This window comes from Anser anser (genome assembly GCF_964211835.1).
Source record: "Anser anser genome assembly, chromosome: 5".
NCBI lineage: Eukaryota > Metazoa > Chordata > Aves > Anseriformes > Anatidae > Anser > Anser anser.
The window spans coordinates 35,367,857-35,385,035 of NC_139725.1; the positions used below are offsets into that span (position 1 = coordinate 35,367,857).

Below are 17,179 nucleotides of genomic sequence, written 5' to 3' on the forward strand. Positions count from 1 at the left end.
AAGGGAAAATGCAGGGGAATTGGCCAGGTGAGTGAGAACATACTCAGCTAATGCTGAATCACCTCCTGCACGGGCTCTGGTCGATGAGAATGGATCCCCCGAAGTCTGATAACCCAAAACATCAGCGCTGCCTTGCGATGAGTGCACGCATCTTGTTCTATGGCTGGTGACAGTGGCATTGACTCCTCGCTGCCAGTCTGCTGTGAGTGACGGGGCAGGAGATCACCGAACAGCCACCAGGCTCTGTGGCTGTGAAAGCAGGAAAGTCCCAGAGGGTTTCTCGGTGTGTTCAATGCAGTACATACATATGGGATGGGACTTTTTTTTTTCCCAGATGGGAAAGAAATAGGGATATCCTCGCTTTTGAAGCGCTGAGTCTCATCCGCCTCTTTGTCATCACCAACAGCTCTGCTACTGCCTTATTTTATATATACTTTTTAAGCTGGATTTTAAAGGAGCAGGCAATGGCCCTTGCCCCCCTGCATGGATCTGCCAGGTGAAGGAGCAGCTGCCATTGAGCTCCTGCAAGGAGGCAAGCCTGGGGAGGGCACATGCCTGTTGGTGCTTTTCTGCAGTGCTCCATCCTCTGAGGTACCTCTGGGTGCTGGTGGGAGCCTTCAGTGGGCAGAGGTTTTGGGTGCTGGGCTTGCAGAAGCTTCTTGCCTTCTGTTCATCCATCCCTGGCTGTTTGTTCTTTAGGCTCAAGCATGTTCATTGTGTGTGTGGTGGTGGTTTGTGTTTTTTTTTTTTGTGTGTGTGTAGGTATTTATTTCTTAAAAGGCTGAATGATCTGTTATTATTATTATTAGACTTAAAAGTCTGCAGAGTACTGCTCTGTGTGGTATTTCCTATGGGAATTCAGACGGGGCAGGGGTAAGTGAATAAGGTAAATCAGCAGAGGCTGAAGAAGCACATTAGGGGTGAGGCCCTCCAGAAGTGAAGGTGTAAGAACACCAGCACGGGGGGGGGGGGGGGGGTGATGGTTTAACCACCTGGAAAATGCCTGACGCACAGCTGGCTGCTGCTGGGGGGCTTTTCCAGGAGTGTTTTGACCAGAAATAAGGAGCTCTTTACTTCCTAGCGAGCTGGCTGAGCGTGCCGCTGCGAGCAGAAGCTGCTTGAGGTACCTCCACCGTGTCCCCCTGGTATTAACAAAACGTTTTCATAGGGCCACTTGGGTGCCTTACGTTGCTCTCAGATGGCCGTGAGATACTGGCCAAACTGAATTTGGCTAACCCCAGCTCTCTGGAGGTCAGCCGGGGACGGGGCTGAGCCCAAGGAGGCCCCACAAGAGGGTGCTGGTGTCCGGGGCTGCGGAGACGGACGGCTGCCGGCCCCTGGGAACGCTTCTCCTCTCTTAGGTTTGGGATCTGAGGAAGGAAGAAACCCTCGCCAGCTCAATTTCCAGCTGCCTTTTGTACGTCAGGCGGAAGGGCTGCTTCGGGGGGAACCCGTGCTCCTGGAGAGGGCTCTCAGCTGGGGGACGAGGTTCAGCTCCCACCCAAAACGGGGCTGCAGTTGAAATTCAGTCCATTGTTGGTTTTTGTTTCTTTTTTATCTATGAGGAAATTAAAAACCATCTCTCCCTAAAGATGAATTCTCCGCCAGGAAGGATTTGGTGGGTTTTCCTGGGAAGTAAAGCTCCTGGAGCATCACGCTGCTGTGCACCAGGTGAGCTGGCCTTTTCCTTGGGGCAAAGGGTTTTCTTTCCTCCCCAGATTGCAATTATTATTTTTTCACTAATTTGAGCAAATTGAATCTTTCTGTTTGGAATTACTACTCGCTCCTGCGGAGTGGTGGCCCGGCATTTGGAGTAGGAAAGAGGCTGAGCACAGGGCTCCGAGGCTAGGAGAGGAGAAGGCAGGCTCTCCATCCCACCCCGTAGGAGCACCTCGGGGAGGTTTGGCTGCTGACCAGTTCCTCTGCCACAGCAGACGGCGCCTGCCAGGGGGTGCTGAGCTTTTGGTCTCCGATCAAAGGGCTTTTTGGGGACAAATCCCACGGAATTGGCGTTTTCGGGATGAGCCTTTGACTTGTGCTGCGCTGAGGGAGAGGAGAACCCGTGGGTTTTGTGGCCGAAGGGGCAGAGCCGGGACCTTGCCCAGTTTCCCCCCGGGGTCCAGGGGTGGAAGAGGGGCGAGGAGCGCGGTGGTTTCTGTCCTGCAGCGGTGGGAAGGGACCTGAAGCCCCGGAGCCCGCATTAAGGACAGGCGAGGAGCCAAACCTTTGGCTCTGGGGTAACGATTTCAAGCCATAGCCCGTAAAAAGCCTTATGGAGGAGAGCATCACCCCTGCGGGAGGGAAGAGGAGGGGATACGGGTCCTGAAGCAGCTGAAGGATGAGCTGAAGGATGCTACAAGAGGGGAGCAAAGGGCTGGGGATGGAGCTGGGGGTCCCTAGGGGGCAGGAGGGGGGGGATTTGGGTTTTCACTGCATCTGTCTCATCCCGTGCCTTATCTGATGCAGGACCCCGGGGCTGAAGGATGCTGGTGGCTGGGGGAAACCCAAACGCGAGGAAGGGGCGGGATGGGGGGGAGCAGCAGCCGATCCCAAACCCGCCCGGCGGGGCCGGGGGCTGCAGGGGGCGGGCGGCGGCTGGGGCCGCACCTGGGGGGCGGGAGGGGGCGGCCCCTCCCGCAGTCCCCGCTCCAGCCGCCCGCTGCCAGCACCCCCCGGCCGCAAAATGAGCTTTTTCTCCCTTTTCTCCCCAAAGGAGCGGTGAGTCCGAGACGCGGGGTTGGTGGTGGTGATGGGGGGGAGAGGGGGAGGCGGGGGGGGAAACCCCCGTCGGGTCCACGCCACCCCCCCAGGCAGGGGATGCGACCCCTGCAGAGCATCTTCTCGCCCCCTTGCAGTGTTTTGGGGTCGCGGTTTTATTTTTTATTTTTTTTTTTTACTTATTTATTTATTTTGGGGGGTTCGCCGGTGCAGCTTTCTGAGCTTATTGCAATGCACGTCGCCTCCTGCACACGGGTCCTGAAGCAGAAAAATACCCTGGGGGGAGCAAGGGAAGAGCCCGAAGGTGCTACGAAGGGGGAGCAGAGGGCGCTGGGTGGACCCGGGGGTCCCTGGGAGGCAGGAGAGGGGGATTTGGGGTACCCCGGGTGGGTGCGGATGCAAGACCCCAGGGCTGAGCGATGCCCTGGCTGTGGTGCCACGAGGATGAACCAGGAGGGAAATGCTTTTCCGGAGCAACCCTACAGAAACGTGGCGTGACTGGGGCCCCTGCTCCCCCCAGCCTGCTTGGCTGGGGGTTTGGACTGCTTTAGGGCAAAACCTTTAGGGCAAAAACCTCCTCGCTCTGGGTGATGCGGGGCAGAGGCTGCCCAGCTCGTTGCACTTGTGAGCAGGCGCTGCGCCCCGCAGCCGGGGCGAGGAGCCCAGCCTGGCATCGCGCTGGAAATTCCTGGTGTGGAAGGAGCTCAGCCTGGCACCCCTTGGAGGAGCTGGGGGCTGCTTCAACCCCGGAGCCACCCCCTGGGCTCAGCATCGGCTTCCCCGGCTCGCTGGGCCGGGCTCTGCTGCATTCCCAGGCACTGCCGGGGATGCAAACGCTGCTGCTGCCCGGCTAAGGATGGAGGTGAGGAGAGTCCCGAGGATTTCCTTCTTCCCTGCTTTTAACCAGCACAGGTTAAAAATAAAATTTAAAAAAAAAAAAAAAAAGCCAGCAATTGGTGTTGGGATGGATCCAGGCCTGTGCCCGCCGTGGCTCCGTAGCCCCTCGGAGCACCAATGCCACCGAGCGCTGCCTTGTGGCTGCGGGAGGCGTGGGGTGGTGCGGGGTCCTCTTTGGGTGAAAAACGGGGAAGATTGGGGCACTGCTTGGTGCCTGCAGTGAGGGTCTGCCGGGGAGGTGGCTGCTGCCCTCACCTCCTGCAGCAGTAACCGTGGGAGGGGGAGCGCGGTGGGACTGCCTTCAGGGCTCAGCACGGTGAGGGGCAGAGCCCGACCCCTCGGGTCAGGTCTTGGATTTATTTTTATTAACCAACTCACCATCAGCAAACCCCATCCTACTTTTCTGCCTTGCGGATCGAGGCTTTCACCCTCTGGCAGGAGGCTGGGGATGGACTGGGGGGGATGGAGAAGCCCTGCTCAGAGCCCAGGACGTGGGGATTGTGCTGGAGGGTGGAGGGGACGGAGCTTGCCCGTGCTGGGCGACCAGGGGCAGCAGGCAAGGTTTGCATGGAGATCACTGCTGCCATTTATAACTTGGATTATGACTTTTGGGGGCTGCAGCTTACTCTGCGGCATGTCCTGAATTTACCCGCGGTGCTTGAGGCGTGCTGGGACCACGCAGACCCCTTGTGCGAGCGTCTTCTAGCCTTGAGTGGTCACAGCAGCGAGGGCAAGCGGGGGTGTCAGCCCTCTTAATTTTGAGGGAATTGCCCCCCCTCTATCAGCAGACACGTGGCTTCACTGGCAGGTCTCCCCCTTTGAGCTGTTTTATTCCCCCAAGCAGGAGAAGCCCCATGTCCCATCGCAGCAGCTCTCAAGGAGAGCAGAGCTGCCCTGACCCCATTGCGATACCTGGATCCCGATGTCCCACCAAGAAAAAAACTTAAAAAAAACCAATCAACCAACCAACCAAACAAAAACAAAAAACAAAAACCAAACAGGTGGGGAAAGCCTGGCTTGACACAAAAAGCTGTAAATCTCCTCCTGAGCTCTGGTTGCACCTTTGTTTGCGTGCCCAGGAAAGGCTGTCGTCGTCTTGCTGCTGGGGGAAATACCAGCTCATTTAATTCCTCCGATGAATGCTGCAGTCAGTCGGCGGCTCTCATGGGGATGCCTCGGAAATCTGCTGGAGCTGCTGCTTGTCCTCACAGCTCCTCACAAAACGCTGTCACGGGGGGAACGGCTTTGAAGGAAATGGAGCATTTTTGACAAGGGATATTTGCACTTTTGCAGAGAAACTCGTTCCTCTAAACTTCTTTTATTTTCACAGTTTCAAAAAGCCAGAAAATGAAACCTCTTAGGCGAGGTGGTTTTCCAGCAGATAAAGGGGTCTGTTTTGGGTGAGCCCCCGTGGCGTTGTGCTTGTCACCACCTGGTTTCGCAGTGCTGGACGTCCCTCGTGGCGCTCAGCCCCGGGGTGACACGAGGTGCCCGTTCTCAGCCGAGCGTTGAGGCACGGCGCGACCGAGGCGCGAGGCTGGGGCGAGGTGGGCATCTCCGAGCCTTGCTGCTGTTTCGGGATGCCTTGTGACCCTGTTATGTTCAGAAAACCCTTCTCCTGCTGGACCCTGTTGCCCTTAGTGGAGGTCTGCCAGTCACATCAGGCTACCGGGGCTCATATTTTACGCTATGAAACGCTGCAATTTCCGATCATCCTGTTAAACTCCAAACCCGGATGGGCTGGGGGATCGGCTGCCCCCTGGATGCCCAAATTCATCGATAGCCCAGCTGAGCTGGAAGATGGTACCCAAATCTTCAGCCACCAGGCAAATCCAGCTCTTCCTCCCTGGCCATGAGCGTGGTTCGGGTCTAGTTTGGGTCTCACGTAGAGTTCACCTGGGAAAACCCCTCCCGGTGAGGAAGGTAATAGAGAAAAGTCATTGAGCAGCTATTTAGCATCCCTGCTTAGAAAGACAAAAAAAAAAAAAAAAGACAATTTAATTATTTTTTTCCTCTTACCCTAACTGCTTTTCCCTGTGCACCGCAGGCTGTCCCGCTAGCGAGGAGTGCTTGCCATGGACAGCGACCACGCGGGCAGGTACCGCCTGAGCGGTGAGTGGTTTAATGAGCTCCGGGAAGGGATTTTGGGGAGGGGCTGAGCCCTTGGTGCTGGCGCACACAGCCCTGCAGGAGGGCTGCTGGTCCCCGCTGCTTTCAGCAGGAGCCCCTCTGTGTCGCCCATGAGCATGGAGTTTAATCTTCTGACTTTTTTTAACTGAAAAAGGAAAATTCCTAAACTTCCCGGTATTAGGCACCCTGCCCTAAAAAATGGGCAGGTTACTCGTAGGAAGTGGGTTTAGAGCACAGCTGGGTTTTGTGCCTGGAGTTATTCAGAAGCAGGAGTCAGAAAGGGTTGGGTTTTGCCCCAGTTTTGCCCCCGTGCTATAACAGGATTTTGTGAATTTGGCAAAGCGGGCTGCCGCCGAGCACCTCTGTGCGTGGGAGTGCGCTAGGAAGAGGGGAGCCACAGCGCTTCCCCCAGCACCATCACCCCCCAGGGATGCAGGGGGATGCACCACAGCCCTGCACAAACCTAAGCCGTGCTTGGACAGGGATGGAGGAAGCCGGACCTGGCTTCTGCCCCAAGCTTTTATCCCACAAAGTCCCTCTGGGCTGCTCGTGGTCCTTTCGAGGGACCAGAATTCGCTGCTTGGGGTACCAACAGCTGTTGTCTCCTGCCAGAGCAGGTGGGGGGCATAAAGCTGTGATGGGACCAGCCTGGCTTCGGCTCCTTCTGCCTCTGAAGCCGCCGCTGAAGGCAGGAGCACGGTGGCGTGACACAGGAGGCAGCGCTGGGGGGCCCCCGGCAGCGCTCAGTAATCACAAATCTTCCCCCCCCCCCCCCCACCTCCCCTCCTTTTCTTCTTGTTAGGCTGAGCCACCGGCGTTGCTCGAATCGCTCGGGCGATGGAGGCTGCTGCAATGCAGCACCGACGGCTCGCTGTGCCATCACAGCCGACCCGGTTCGCAGCCTCCAGCCAGGCTTTTTCCTCTGCTTCTCCCATCACTTACCCTTAGGGTTCTTTTTCCCCCATTTCCAATTTTTTTTCCCATTCCGATTTTTTTTCCTTCTTTTTTTTTTTTGGGCATCCCGAGCAGTTCCCTTCAGCAGGAAGGCGATGCGGGATTGCTGTGAGCGGGACGGGGCTGCGCCTGCTGCCAGGAGCTCCCTGCGTCCCGGGGGTGCTGCAGCCATTCACCGACGTTGCTTGCTGGGGAGCGGGGCAGAAACTCGCGTGCGCCTCACCTCCCAGGGGCTGCTTGGCCAAAAATCTGCGACTCTAGGCTTGCAAAGCACTGCCCACCACCCTTTTTCAACCCGTGGGCAGCCTCAATTAATTCCCAGCCTCTGCAGCTGATCCCACATGAAGGGGATGAGGGGCTCCTGGCCGGGACGTGGCCGAAGCCCCCTCTGCGGGGTGGCTCACGGTGCCTCTGTCCCCTTGCAGTGGCCACCAGCCCGCCGCGCTGGGAGGTCGGCATCTACGCCGCGGGCGCGCTGGCGCTGCTGGGGATCGCGGCCATCAACCTGTGGAAGCTCTGGCGCTCCGGCAGCTACCCGGCGCCGTCCCCCTTCCCCAACTATGACTACCGCTACCTGGAGCAGAAATACGGGGCGGCGTGCTCGGATGTCAAGCACAAGGTAAAAAAAAATAAATAAATCAGGCGTGGGGAGCTGGGCTCAGTGCTGCTCCTGGTGCAAACTCGGAGTTGCTGGAGGTGCAGAAGTGCTTCTTGCAAGGAGGGGACCAAGCGGCAGTGACTGCTTCTCCTTCGCAGCGCGGGGCCGCCACGGGCTCGCAGCGGGGGCTGGAGAAGACGTCGCCCGTCCGCCAAGCCAGCCTGCGGACGGCTGACACCTTCGACAGCATCAATGAGCTGGGGAGCCTGGAGCTGATGAGCAAAGACCTGGGGCTGGCCCCCTACGGCCCCTTGAAGAAATCCGTCTCGGCCGACTCGCTCAGCTCCATCTCCTCCATCGGGAACAACTTCGGGCAGGACGTCACCGTGGGGCAGGTAGAGGTGTCCATGGAGTACGACGGGAAGGCGGCCACCTTGCACGTGATGCTGCTGCAGGGCAAGGACCTGCTGGAGAAGGAGGACACGCGTTTTGAGTCCTGCTTCATGCGCATCAGCCTGCTGCCGGCCGAGCAGATCGTCGGCATCTCCCGGGTGAGCGTCTCCTTCCCCGAAAACCCCGCGTGGGCGCGGTGCTGCTCGCAACGCGGGCGTGCAGGGTGGTGACGTGTCCTGGGGTGGAAAGGGGTCCGGGCTCACCTGTGCTGAGCCACCGCTGAGGTTGGGGCTGGTTGCGGGGTTTTCGGGTGGCAGGGGTCCCAGATGGGAACTGGAGGGGGATGAGTCCTGGAGTCCCTCTCTGCATGTGATGGGGCGGTCAAAAATTTTGCACAGTCAGATAAAAAGGCAACGGGACTACCTCAGCATTCCTCCCTCTTTGCAGGCATGGTCAGAGCTGGTTTTGGGGGGAAAAAAACTCCTTTTTTTTTTTTTTTTTAACACCTCAAAAAGTGCTCTGGGAAAGCAGGAGCCCCCAGTTGCCTCTTGGCATCTTGGCTTTTTGCAGAGGCATTTTGGAAAGCCTCTGGGTCTGCCAGCTTGATTTTATCAGGCTGTTCCAGAATGGAGCAGAAAGCCCCATCCCACTGAAGAAACCCACTTCCCTGGGGGTGGAGATGCACAAAAAGACAGCGAACTATTTTCCCAGCACTCTTTTAAGACCATTTTTCCATCCCAAGATCAGGTTCTGTATTTACGCTCTGGAGATATTTATTATTTAGCATCATTATTCATAATTTACCAGCCCTATTTACCCTCTTTTGCAATCCTGAGACAAGTCATAAAGTCTTTTTTTTTCCTTTAATGCTCTGCAGTACCTGTTTTTTTATTGTTGTTTTTGTTTTATTTTTAAATGATGGCTAAAATTTCTTATAGTAGCTTTCATCCAGACGTCCCCAAAATACAACATAGGCTGTAAACCGAGAGCGATCAGTGCTATAAAGCAAATTTTCTGCAGATCTGCTTTTCCCACAGAGGCACTTTAATCCCCTGGGGACTGCGGAGGTTGGGCAGAGCTGGCGGGGGAGTGCGGGCAAGTCGCCTTAGGAGGTCTCAGGGGGGTGAGGTGGGCAGAGGGGACGGTGGTGGCGGCGCGGGGGGCCCCTCTCCATCCAGCCCCTCGGCTCTCCCCGCGGCAGATCCAGCGGAGCGCCTACGCTGTGGCCTTCGACGAGCGCTTCTCCATCCCGCTGGACCCGGCGGCGCTGGAGGAGAACAGCCTGCGCTTCTCTGTCTTCGGCATCGACGAGGACGAGAGGAACGTCAGCACCGGGGTGGCTGAGCTCAAGCTCTCCGACCTGGACCTGGCCCTGCGCCCCTTCAACGCCTGGCTCTACCTGCAGGACATGAACAAGGTGAGCGGGGTGGCGGCGAGGCTCTGCGTGCCCGGGTTTGGCTTGTTGGTTTTTTTTTTGTTTTTTTTTTTTTTTTCTTTTTTTGTCCCTCTCCTGGAGGGTTGGTGTGTCCCGCAGGCGGTGGACACGGTGGGGGAGATCCTGCTGTCTCTGAGCTACCTGCCCACGGCCGAGCGCCTGACGGTGGTGGTGGTCAAAGCCAAAAACCTCGTGTGGACCAACGGCAAAGTGACCGCAGGTGAGCAGGGGGCCAGCGCGGGTCCGCGTCTCCTCCGAGCTGGAGGTGGGTGCTCATCCCGGTGTGTCCCCGTGCTCGCTGGGGATGTCCCTTGGGGTGGCAGAGCCACCCGGGGAGGTCACTGGCTCAACGTTCCGGCTGTTCTCTCCCGAGCAGATCCCTTCGTCAAAGTCTACCTGCTGCAGGACGGGAGGAAGATCAGCAAGAAGAAGACGGCGGTGAAGAGGGACGACAACAACCCCGTGTTCAACGAGGCCATGATCTTCTCGGTGCCAGCCATTGTGCTCCAGGTCTGTCCCAGCCTGGGGGTCTTGCTCCATGGGGCCCCAAATCCCCGTGCTAGCGGGGGGAGAGGGAATCGTAGGGGATGTGGGGTGCATATATGATTCAGCAGGGTGTGTACGGGTGGGGTGGTGGTACAGGAGACGTGCAGGTATCAGGTATGGTTACGTGCGCAGGGATGGGCATTTATGATTTTGGGGTGTAGGGGGATGTGTATGTATGGGGTATGGCTATAGGAGGGCACGTGTATGTGCAGGGTATGGATGCTGGTGGGATGTGTTGTGTGGGGTGTATGGTATAGGGAATTCGTATGGAGTGTGGTTGTGTTTGTAGGTGGGTGCATATCCGGGTTCAGGGGGTGTGGGGGGAAGTCGGGTGATGAGTACCTGCGGGATGGGAGGTTAGGGGGATGTATACGTAAAGGGTAAGGCTGTGTGTGGGGATGGGCACACGTGGTTTTCCAGTATGTAGAGGGGGGAGGACACAGGGATGTGTGTACGAGCCGGGCAGGGGTGTAGGGGAATACCCGGGGTTTGGGTGGATGTGCATTTATGGGGTGGGAAGTAGAGGGGATGTATATGGGATGGTATTGGGGGGGGCACATTTATATGTGCATGTGGCTGGTGGTATGGGGATACATACATATGGGGGGGGTGCCGCCCCACCCCGATGTCCCCACGCCCCCCCCCCCCCCAGGACCTGTCCCTGCGGGTGACGGTGGCGGAGAGCGGCGAGGACGGCCGCGCCGACAACACGGGCCACGTCCTCATCGGCCCGGCGGCCAGCGGCATGGGCATCACCCACTGGAACCAGATGCTGGCCACGCTGAGGAAGCCCGTGTCCATGTGGCACCCGCTGCGGAGGAACTAAGGGTGCTGGCGGGGGGAGCCCCGCGCGCCCCGGGACCCTGCACCCCGACGCCGGCTCTGCCCCGTGGACGGCGGCCGAGCGCCGTGTCCAGAGGTCTGGGGCTGGCCAAAAAGGCAGAGCTGCCGGCACGCCTCGGCCTGAGCATCCCGCTGCCGAAAGCCTCGACGGGGAGGAGGATGGAGAAACTCCTGTCCGCGTCTCTTCCCATCCGCATGCGCTGGAAGCTGCCAAGGGACCCGCCGAGGAAGGACCAAAACCAGCAAAATCCTCCCCAAACTGCTGCCCGGCTGCCTGCCAGGCTCCCGAGCATCCTGCATGCCCCCCGCCGGGCTCCTCAAACCAGTGGTGACCCCAAACGTGGCCTCTGGGGACCGCTGGGGGGAACGCGACGGGCTGCTTCGGAAGGCGCTTTTGGGGCAAGTGAGGGGAAAACGCCGAGGGGGGCGATAAATGCCGGCACTGTGCGGTTTCTCTCGGCACGTGGGGACTTTCTGTTGGGTTTCAGAGGGATTTCGGTGCACTGCACCAGGGCTGAACCACTTCAAATTGCAAGGAAAAAGGGAGAAATAACAGCAGAAAAAAACCAAACAGTTGTTATATATCTTTTCTTTCCTTCCATTGCCTTTCCGGCAGCATAAATCAAGGCAGATGCTGCTGGCTGCTGAGGGGTGTTAGGACTTGATGAGCGGTCTTTAAACTCCTTGGGTTTGAGGTCAAGTCCAGCCTGAGTCATCCCCTAAAGGTTAAATGTGAGCAGGGGCACCTGTCCCCACCCCAGCCCTTTTCCCAGCTGAAATAACCCCTGGGCTGCCCCCACAGCAGGGCCAAGTCCAACAGGCACCAGAGACCCGCCCAGGTTCCTAATTTTTAAGCCTATCTCCTGTTTCAGGGGGAAAGGAGGGAAACAAAACTCTTTGGGCACTGTCTGCCTGTGGGCTCCTGTCCCAAGCAAGGTCCCCTACATGAAGTTAGCTTTTTTGGGGAGCCGATTACCCCCCCTTGTTTTCTGGAGGCTGACAGATGGAGGGAGCTGGCAGGCAGAGGATGCTCTGGGGACGCATCCCGTGCTCGCAGCAGAGCCTCGGCTGGTCTCTGCCCGCAGGTTGCCTGCAGAAAGCCAGGCAGGGAAACCTGGGGGGGGGGTGTGGGGGCCGTTTGCCAGGGAGCTGGCTCCACAGGGTGGGCTAGGTGAGGCATTGGGTTGCTTGAATGATTTGAGCTGGGAAAAAAAGTATAAAAGTGTGAATGAGCCATTTAGCCGTGATTAAAGATAATACCACGGTGGTACCCTGAGCTGGCAGTGATTTTCTTCTCTGCTCCTCTGTCTTCCCTGTCTGACCGTTGTTTTGGCACGAGGCTGCGATTGCTCTCCCCCCACACAACCCCTCGCATGTGCTGCGCTGGCTCCTTCCCCCGTGCGCACCCAGCGCTGCTCGCAGAGGCACAGATTTTATTTCTCCCACGCTCTTCCTCCTCCCCACCTCTCCCTCCAGGAGCCCCCCATGTCCCATCTGCTGCCACCACGCAGCTGCCGCGTGAGCCGGCGCCGTCCCTCTGCGAGCTGACACATGGCTGGCCCTGGGGACCGGGGCACGAGCCAAGTGATGCTCAGCATCGCTTTTTTTTTTTTTTGTTTATTTATTTTTGCACAGCCGGTACTGACAGGCACCGAGATTTGAGGGGAAAAACGTGCTTATTAGCTACTTCACCTAGCGTTTGGGAAGAAAGAAAGAAATAGGAAGGTTTGCCTAACGTGCAGCCCCTGCAAATTGCTGAGCTTTTTTTTTTTTTTTGGTCAGGATGAGATGAGTGCCTTCCCCTGGTGTTCAGTGAGGCTGAAATCACTGGTGGGCAAGAGCTGCAGAGCTCTGAAATGCCAAGGCACGTATGGTTTGGTGGTTTTGCTGCTCCTCTTCCAGTCCCTCCTCTGTGCAGGCTTCTCAGCAGCTTTCCCTTCCTCCTAGAATGACACTCATGTGCTGCCCTGGGGACAGTAAGTGGCTTTCTGAGCCACTTCTCGGGGGTGGTTCAAGATGTGTGGGTCATCAGGACCTCCTCGAGCCATCGAGGAGAGGGGACAATGGCGCTGGGGGCTGTGGAGGAGATGCTACGGAGCTGAGGCTCAGCAGGCAGCAAAGCAGGGTGGTGGATGGATTATTTCGGGGGGTACAGGGCCAGGTAATGGGTCCAGGAGGGACAGGAGCTGGGAGGACAGAGCTGGAGGCATCCATTTCCTTAGTCATCCTCCCGAAAGGAGAGGGTCACCTGGGGCTTTTCAGTTCCTCCCCCGCCCCCACTGCCCACAGGCATTTATCTTTTTGCTGGAGCAGGAGAAATGTCACAGTGACAGCTGATTGCTTTAGGTGTTTTAACATCCGTCTTTATTGGCACGCTGCAGCCTCTCTGTGTACATCCATTACTTTGTCAATAAGGGTAACTGGGACAAAGGAAAGTGCTCGCCTTCCTCCGTTGCAGCTCTGGGGTTTCGAGAGGCCCGGTGACTATTTATTCAGCAGTCTATGGCACGCTGGCTCCAAGCTGTCTGCCACCCAGAACGAGCTCCCCTTTTCCTGTGGGGCTCAGCACCACCCTTTGGTGCATCTTTGGTGTTCGTAGCCTGACCTGTTAACCTAAGAGAGAAGTAACCAGCACCTTCATTTCTCCTTGTCTTTCTTTTTGCTCTTTCTCTGGCTGGTCAGCTCGCTGAGCTTCTTGTCCAGGCGGCGCTGGAGATGGGCTCTCTTGGCGGGGTCCAGGGACTTGTCTTTGGAGCCGCTCCCAGGGTAGAGAACCCCTTCCCTGCTGATCCTCTGCCGTGCGTGTGCCTTGGCCTTCTCCCCGCAGCCGTGAACCTGGGGGGAGAGAGGAGGGACACGGGTGGGAAACAGGGCACACGTGGGAGCCTGGCGTTTCTGTGGCTGGAGCCTGGAGGTCCTCTTCCACCTGCTTCGTACTCCCTAAGACCGCCTCCCATTTATTTACAGCTCCTCTAACAAGGAACAAAAACAGAACGGTAATTTCTTTCCTTGCAGGATCTGCACAGTGGGTAAATCAGCCTTTTGGACAGCTGAAGTGTCGCCTTCACAAAACTTCCAATGTTTGGGGGAAACTTCCACTCATCATGTGAGGAGCTGGATCTTTTATGGTTCCTACGTGTGAGTTGGAAACAAAACTGAGCTCCCATTCCCTGATGTTCTCAGTATGGAAAAAGGAGTGAAACAGGACAGGTGACTTGGGAAATGAGAAGAGCTCTTTTCAGCCACGTTATCTGCCTTGCTAGGGTAGTTTGGTCTGTACGATAATAGCAAAGGTATCACAAGGCTCATTCTGTGCAGGTGAACCTTTTACAAAACCTGCCTGCACTGAAGCACAGGTTGCGTTTAAGGTGACCCAACTGCGTGTTAAGTTCAACACTGGCTTGAATCACCTTCACTGGGTCTAAACTGGCTCTTAAAAGTTCATCCCTTCTGCTCAGTCTATCCCCAAATCATTTGATGTTTTCAGGAACACACACACAGCCTGGAAGGCAGCAGCTGGTTCTCTCCGTGCCCTGATAAAGATTTCTGTCCCTGCTGCTGGGGCAGGTCAGTGGCAGAGAAGAACTGTGAGCAATGCCTGGCAAGCTGCTCCTGGCCCTGCTAATCCCCCCCTGAGGGTCAGGCATGGGTAGAAGGTCCCAGGCTATTTGCCAGACGACCTCTAGAAAAAGGGCTGAGCTTTGAAAGGGAAGAAAAACTCACTGAAGTGGATTTTATCCTTCCAATTGTTTCTTATTGGAGTTCTCATTACAATTCAACAGGGAGAGGCGATTCGGCAAGAAATAAATTCACATCCCACCCGGACCGTGAATGACCATAAATACAACTATTCTTTGCCATGGAAACAGATAGCATTTGACAAGGGGAAAATCTCTGCTGATGATTTATAGGTCGGCTTGCTAAACGTTGCTAAGCCCTGGGAGGCTCCATGTGGCCAAGCGCTACGCTTGGGTGATGCAGGAGGGGAGCACAAGGCTGTGGATGAATGGAAAATCATCACCTCTCAGCCCCAGTACTCTTCACAGCCTCGTCAGCTCTGCCTGAGGGGCTCAAAGCCCAGGGCTGGCTGACCATGAAGCATCACGCTGCCAGCCCTGGAGGTTTAAACCTACCCGTCTGCCTTGGCACCAAAACTAAAAGATAAAGCCTGACAACAGTTCAGGCTTTGTTTTCTTCCTTTCTTTCTTCCCAGATCTGAGGAGGGAGGGGCTTTCAAGCAGCTGTGGAAGAACAGCAAGGAAGAAGACTAAGGAAGATCAGAGGTTAGGAGGAAATTCTTCACGCAGAGGGGGGTGAGGCACGGGCACAGGCTGCCCAGAGAGGTTGTGGATGTTCCATCCCTGGAGGTGTTCAAGGCCAGGCTGAACCTGGGCAACCTGGTGTGGTGGGTGGCATCCCTGCCATGGCAGGGGGCTGGAGTTAGATGATCTCTGAGGTCCCTTCCAACCCAAGCCATTCTATGAAGACAGTGATTCAGTGGCCATCACAAGCCTACTCTTGAGCTGGTTCTGCTTTAACCCCCCCCCCCCCCCTTCAAGGAAATCTTTTCTGGGGAGCCTGACAGGGACGACTCTCAGGTTAAAGCCGTGCTGCTGGGCACGTCCTACTCCTCTCCAGCCCCCACGGTGCTCGAGTCCCTGGGCAGCTGCCCAGCCCCACGCGTACCTCGGGGACGTGATGGCTGAGGCAGTAGCGTCTGTTGCAGTGGGGGCAGAGCTGGCCCAGGGTTGTAACGCTGGCTTTGCAGCGGGGGAAGCCGCAGGTGTTGTCAGCTTTAATGGCAGCAGAAATCAGAGCATCAATATCTTCTTCCGTTGCGCTGTCCACCCCAGTTTTGACTGCTGGCTTTCCTACAGAGAGGGCAGAAGAGACATGGGGGTTTAAGCACCCGCTTGGAAGTGGAGAACAAACCCCCAAAAAAGACTTGTGACCCAGCTGCTGCGAAGCAGCACAGCTCTAGGGAGCCCCTTTTGCAGATTTCCAGGAGCCACATCCCAAGCCCCCCACGCACATGAGATCTGGAGGCAAAACCAAGGGGATTAAGCAGCAAGACCCATTCAAGCAGGATCATTAATGGTGTTGGTTGTGAAGCAAGGACCTACCTTTGGCTTCGCTCTTGTCTTTCTTCTTGCTGCCGCCTTGAAGGCCAGCACCGGGCTCCTGAAGCTTCCTTGCCATCTCCTCTCGTCTTGCTTTCTCCCTTTGAACTCTCTCCAGGTGCAAGCTTTTCAGGTCCACTTTTCCCGAGCCCTCACTGCTTCCTCCTGTCTCGACAGGGGCAGGAGCTTCCCCAGGAGGTTCCTGCGGCTGAGGAAGGGGATGCCGAAGGCTGGAGGTGGCAGCTGAGGGTGCTGGAAGCTGCCCAAGCTCTTTCTTGCGGACGCTGACGTACCGCTCCTTGCCTTCCCCGGTGCTCCCGTGCTGCAGCCCGTACTCCTCTGCCAGGAGGTGCACCAGCATCCGATCGTGCGAACTGAGGGACGGGGGGAAATCCAGCTGGGCCTCGCTGCTCTCCAGGAAGGCCAGCAGCGTGGTTTTAAACGTGTTCGTATCGTCTTTTGTCCCTGGGCTCTCTCTCCCAGGCCCGCTGGTGCTCGGGGAGAAAGGCGTTTCTCGCTTCCGCGGAGCTGCTTTGGCTGCTGCTGCTTTGGGCTTCCTCCCTGCGGGCGGCCGCGGCTCAGGGCCGGGTGCCGCGGGGGGCTTCGTGCCCTGCCGCCGCTCACCGTGGCTCTCGTGGGAGTAGTTCTCGGGCACGAGGCCGTCGAGGTACTCGAAGGCCGTGCGCACCTCCCCGTGCTGGCTGAAGTAGGCCACGAGGCGCTGCAGGAAGCCCTGGCTGCTGACGGTGCGCGTGTCGCAGATGACGGCCACGTGGCGCCGGGCGCGGGTCACCGCCACATTTATCCGCCGGTCCTCCGCGAGGAAGCCCACCTCACCTGGCAGGAAGAAAGCAAGAGGCCCCCCCAGGTCACTCACCGGGTGTCTGCTCAGCACCGTCGGTGGGTGCAGGGCTCCTGACTCACGCTGGCACACCGTGATCCTTCTGCCTCTGGTTCACGGCCTGAAAGCCAGAGCCAGGGGTCCCTGCTCCTCCCCTGGGGTGGGAAGAGAGGGCTGGGTGACACCCAGAGCACACGGGGAGGAGAAATATCTCACGGGTAGCCCAGGACATGAGATTAGGCTGGGACCAGAAAGCAAACACCTAGGGAGCGATGTGGTAGAGGCTCCCCTTGCACCAGAAGGGGAGCTGCAGGTGAAGAAATTAGAAATCCACCGCCCCAGACGAGCTCCCCCTGCCTGCCCCCAGGCTCCCGGTGCACGCAGGGCTGACAGCACCAGGCATTTAGGCAGCTCCGCAAGGTTTGCTTCTGCTGTCTGGCTACTTCGTCAGAGAAAAAGCAGTGAGAGCTGGCAAACGCCAGGATGACTCAGTGAGGATCTGCTAGTGAGAAGGGCAGCGTGGGCGGCTCTCGAGTTTCCAGCTCCTGAGGATAAAGAGGAGGCCAGCAGGGAAGAAGTTAACGTCTCCTCTGCTGCAGGGACCAGCCTGGCTCCGTGTCTGCCTGGCCTTGCCGTGGCCGAGCAGTCCACGTTGCACTGCCTTCAAGGAGCAGGGTGTGGGCGATTCCCTCTCCGTGCTCTGC

General features: G+C 57.4%; 2 protein-coding genes across 5 annotated transcripts in view; one reads left to right on the forward strand and one right to left on the reverse strand.

The window, feature by feature from the left end:
• Positions 1 to 1,451: 1,451 nt before the first annotated feature.
• SYT12 (synaptotagmin 12) lies at positions 1,452 to 11,790 on the forward strand. 3 transcript variants are annotated; one of them, XM_083839536.1, is made up of 8 exons: positions 1,452 to 1,671; positions 5,663 to 5,727; positions 7,125 to 7,318; positions 7,456 to 7,848; positions 8,892 to 9,107; positions 9,225 to 9,345; positions 9,502 to 9,635; positions 10,324 to 11,790. In XM_083839536.1, the coding sequence occupies exons 2-8, from the start codon at positions 5,691 to 5,693 to the stop codon at positions 10,495 to 10,497; spliced, it is 1,269 nt and encodes a 422-aa protein (XP_083695662.1). In that variant the 5' UTR covers positions 1,452 to 1,671; positions 5,663 to 5,690; the 3' UTR covers positions 10,498 to 11,790. The 3 variants fall into 3 exon arrangements, with proteins under 3 accessions (XP_083695662.1, XP_083695661.1, XP_083695660.1); XM_083839535.1 differs by lacking the exon at positions 1,452 to 1,671 and adding an exon at positions 2,569 to 2,718; XM_083839534.1 differs by lacking the exons at positions 1,452 to 1,671; positions 5,663 to 5,727 and adding an exon at positions 5,765 to 6,491.
• A 1,065-nt stretch (positions 11,791 to 12,855) lies between these two features.
• IGHMBP2 (immunoglobulin mu DNA binding protein 2) overlaps positions 12,856 to 17,179 on the reverse strand; it is a 43,110-nt gene continuing 38,786 nt past the window's right edge. For both annotated transcript variants that reach the window (XM_083839532.1, XM_083839533.1), the window contains exons 13-15: positions 15,638 to 16,471; positions 15,201 to 15,385; positions 12,856 to 13,349 (exon numbers count right to left, since the gene is read on the reverse strand). In XM_083839532.1, coding sequence (XP_083695658.1) covers positions 13,152 to 13,349; positions 15,201 to 15,385; positions 15,638 to 16,471 — 1,217 coding nt within the window. In that variant the 3' untranslated portion in view covers positions 12,856 to 13,151. The remainder of the gene's footprint in view (positions 13,350 to 15,200; positions 15,386 to 15,637; positions 16,472 to 17,179) is intronic.

Coding starts and splice junctions, on each gene's coding strand:
- SYT12 (XM_083839534.1), top strand. CDS start 6,176: ATGCAGGGGGATGCACCACAGCCCTGCACAAACCTAAGCCGTGCTTGG. Junction 6,492..7,124: donor GGGGCCCCCGGCAGCGCTCA/GTAATCACAAAT, acceptor GTCCCCTTGCAG/TGGCCACCAGCCCGCCGCGC. Junction 7,849..8,891: donor AGATCGTCGGCATCTCCCGG/GTGAGCGTCTCC, acceptor TCCCCGCGGCAG/ATCCAGCGGAGCGCCTACGC.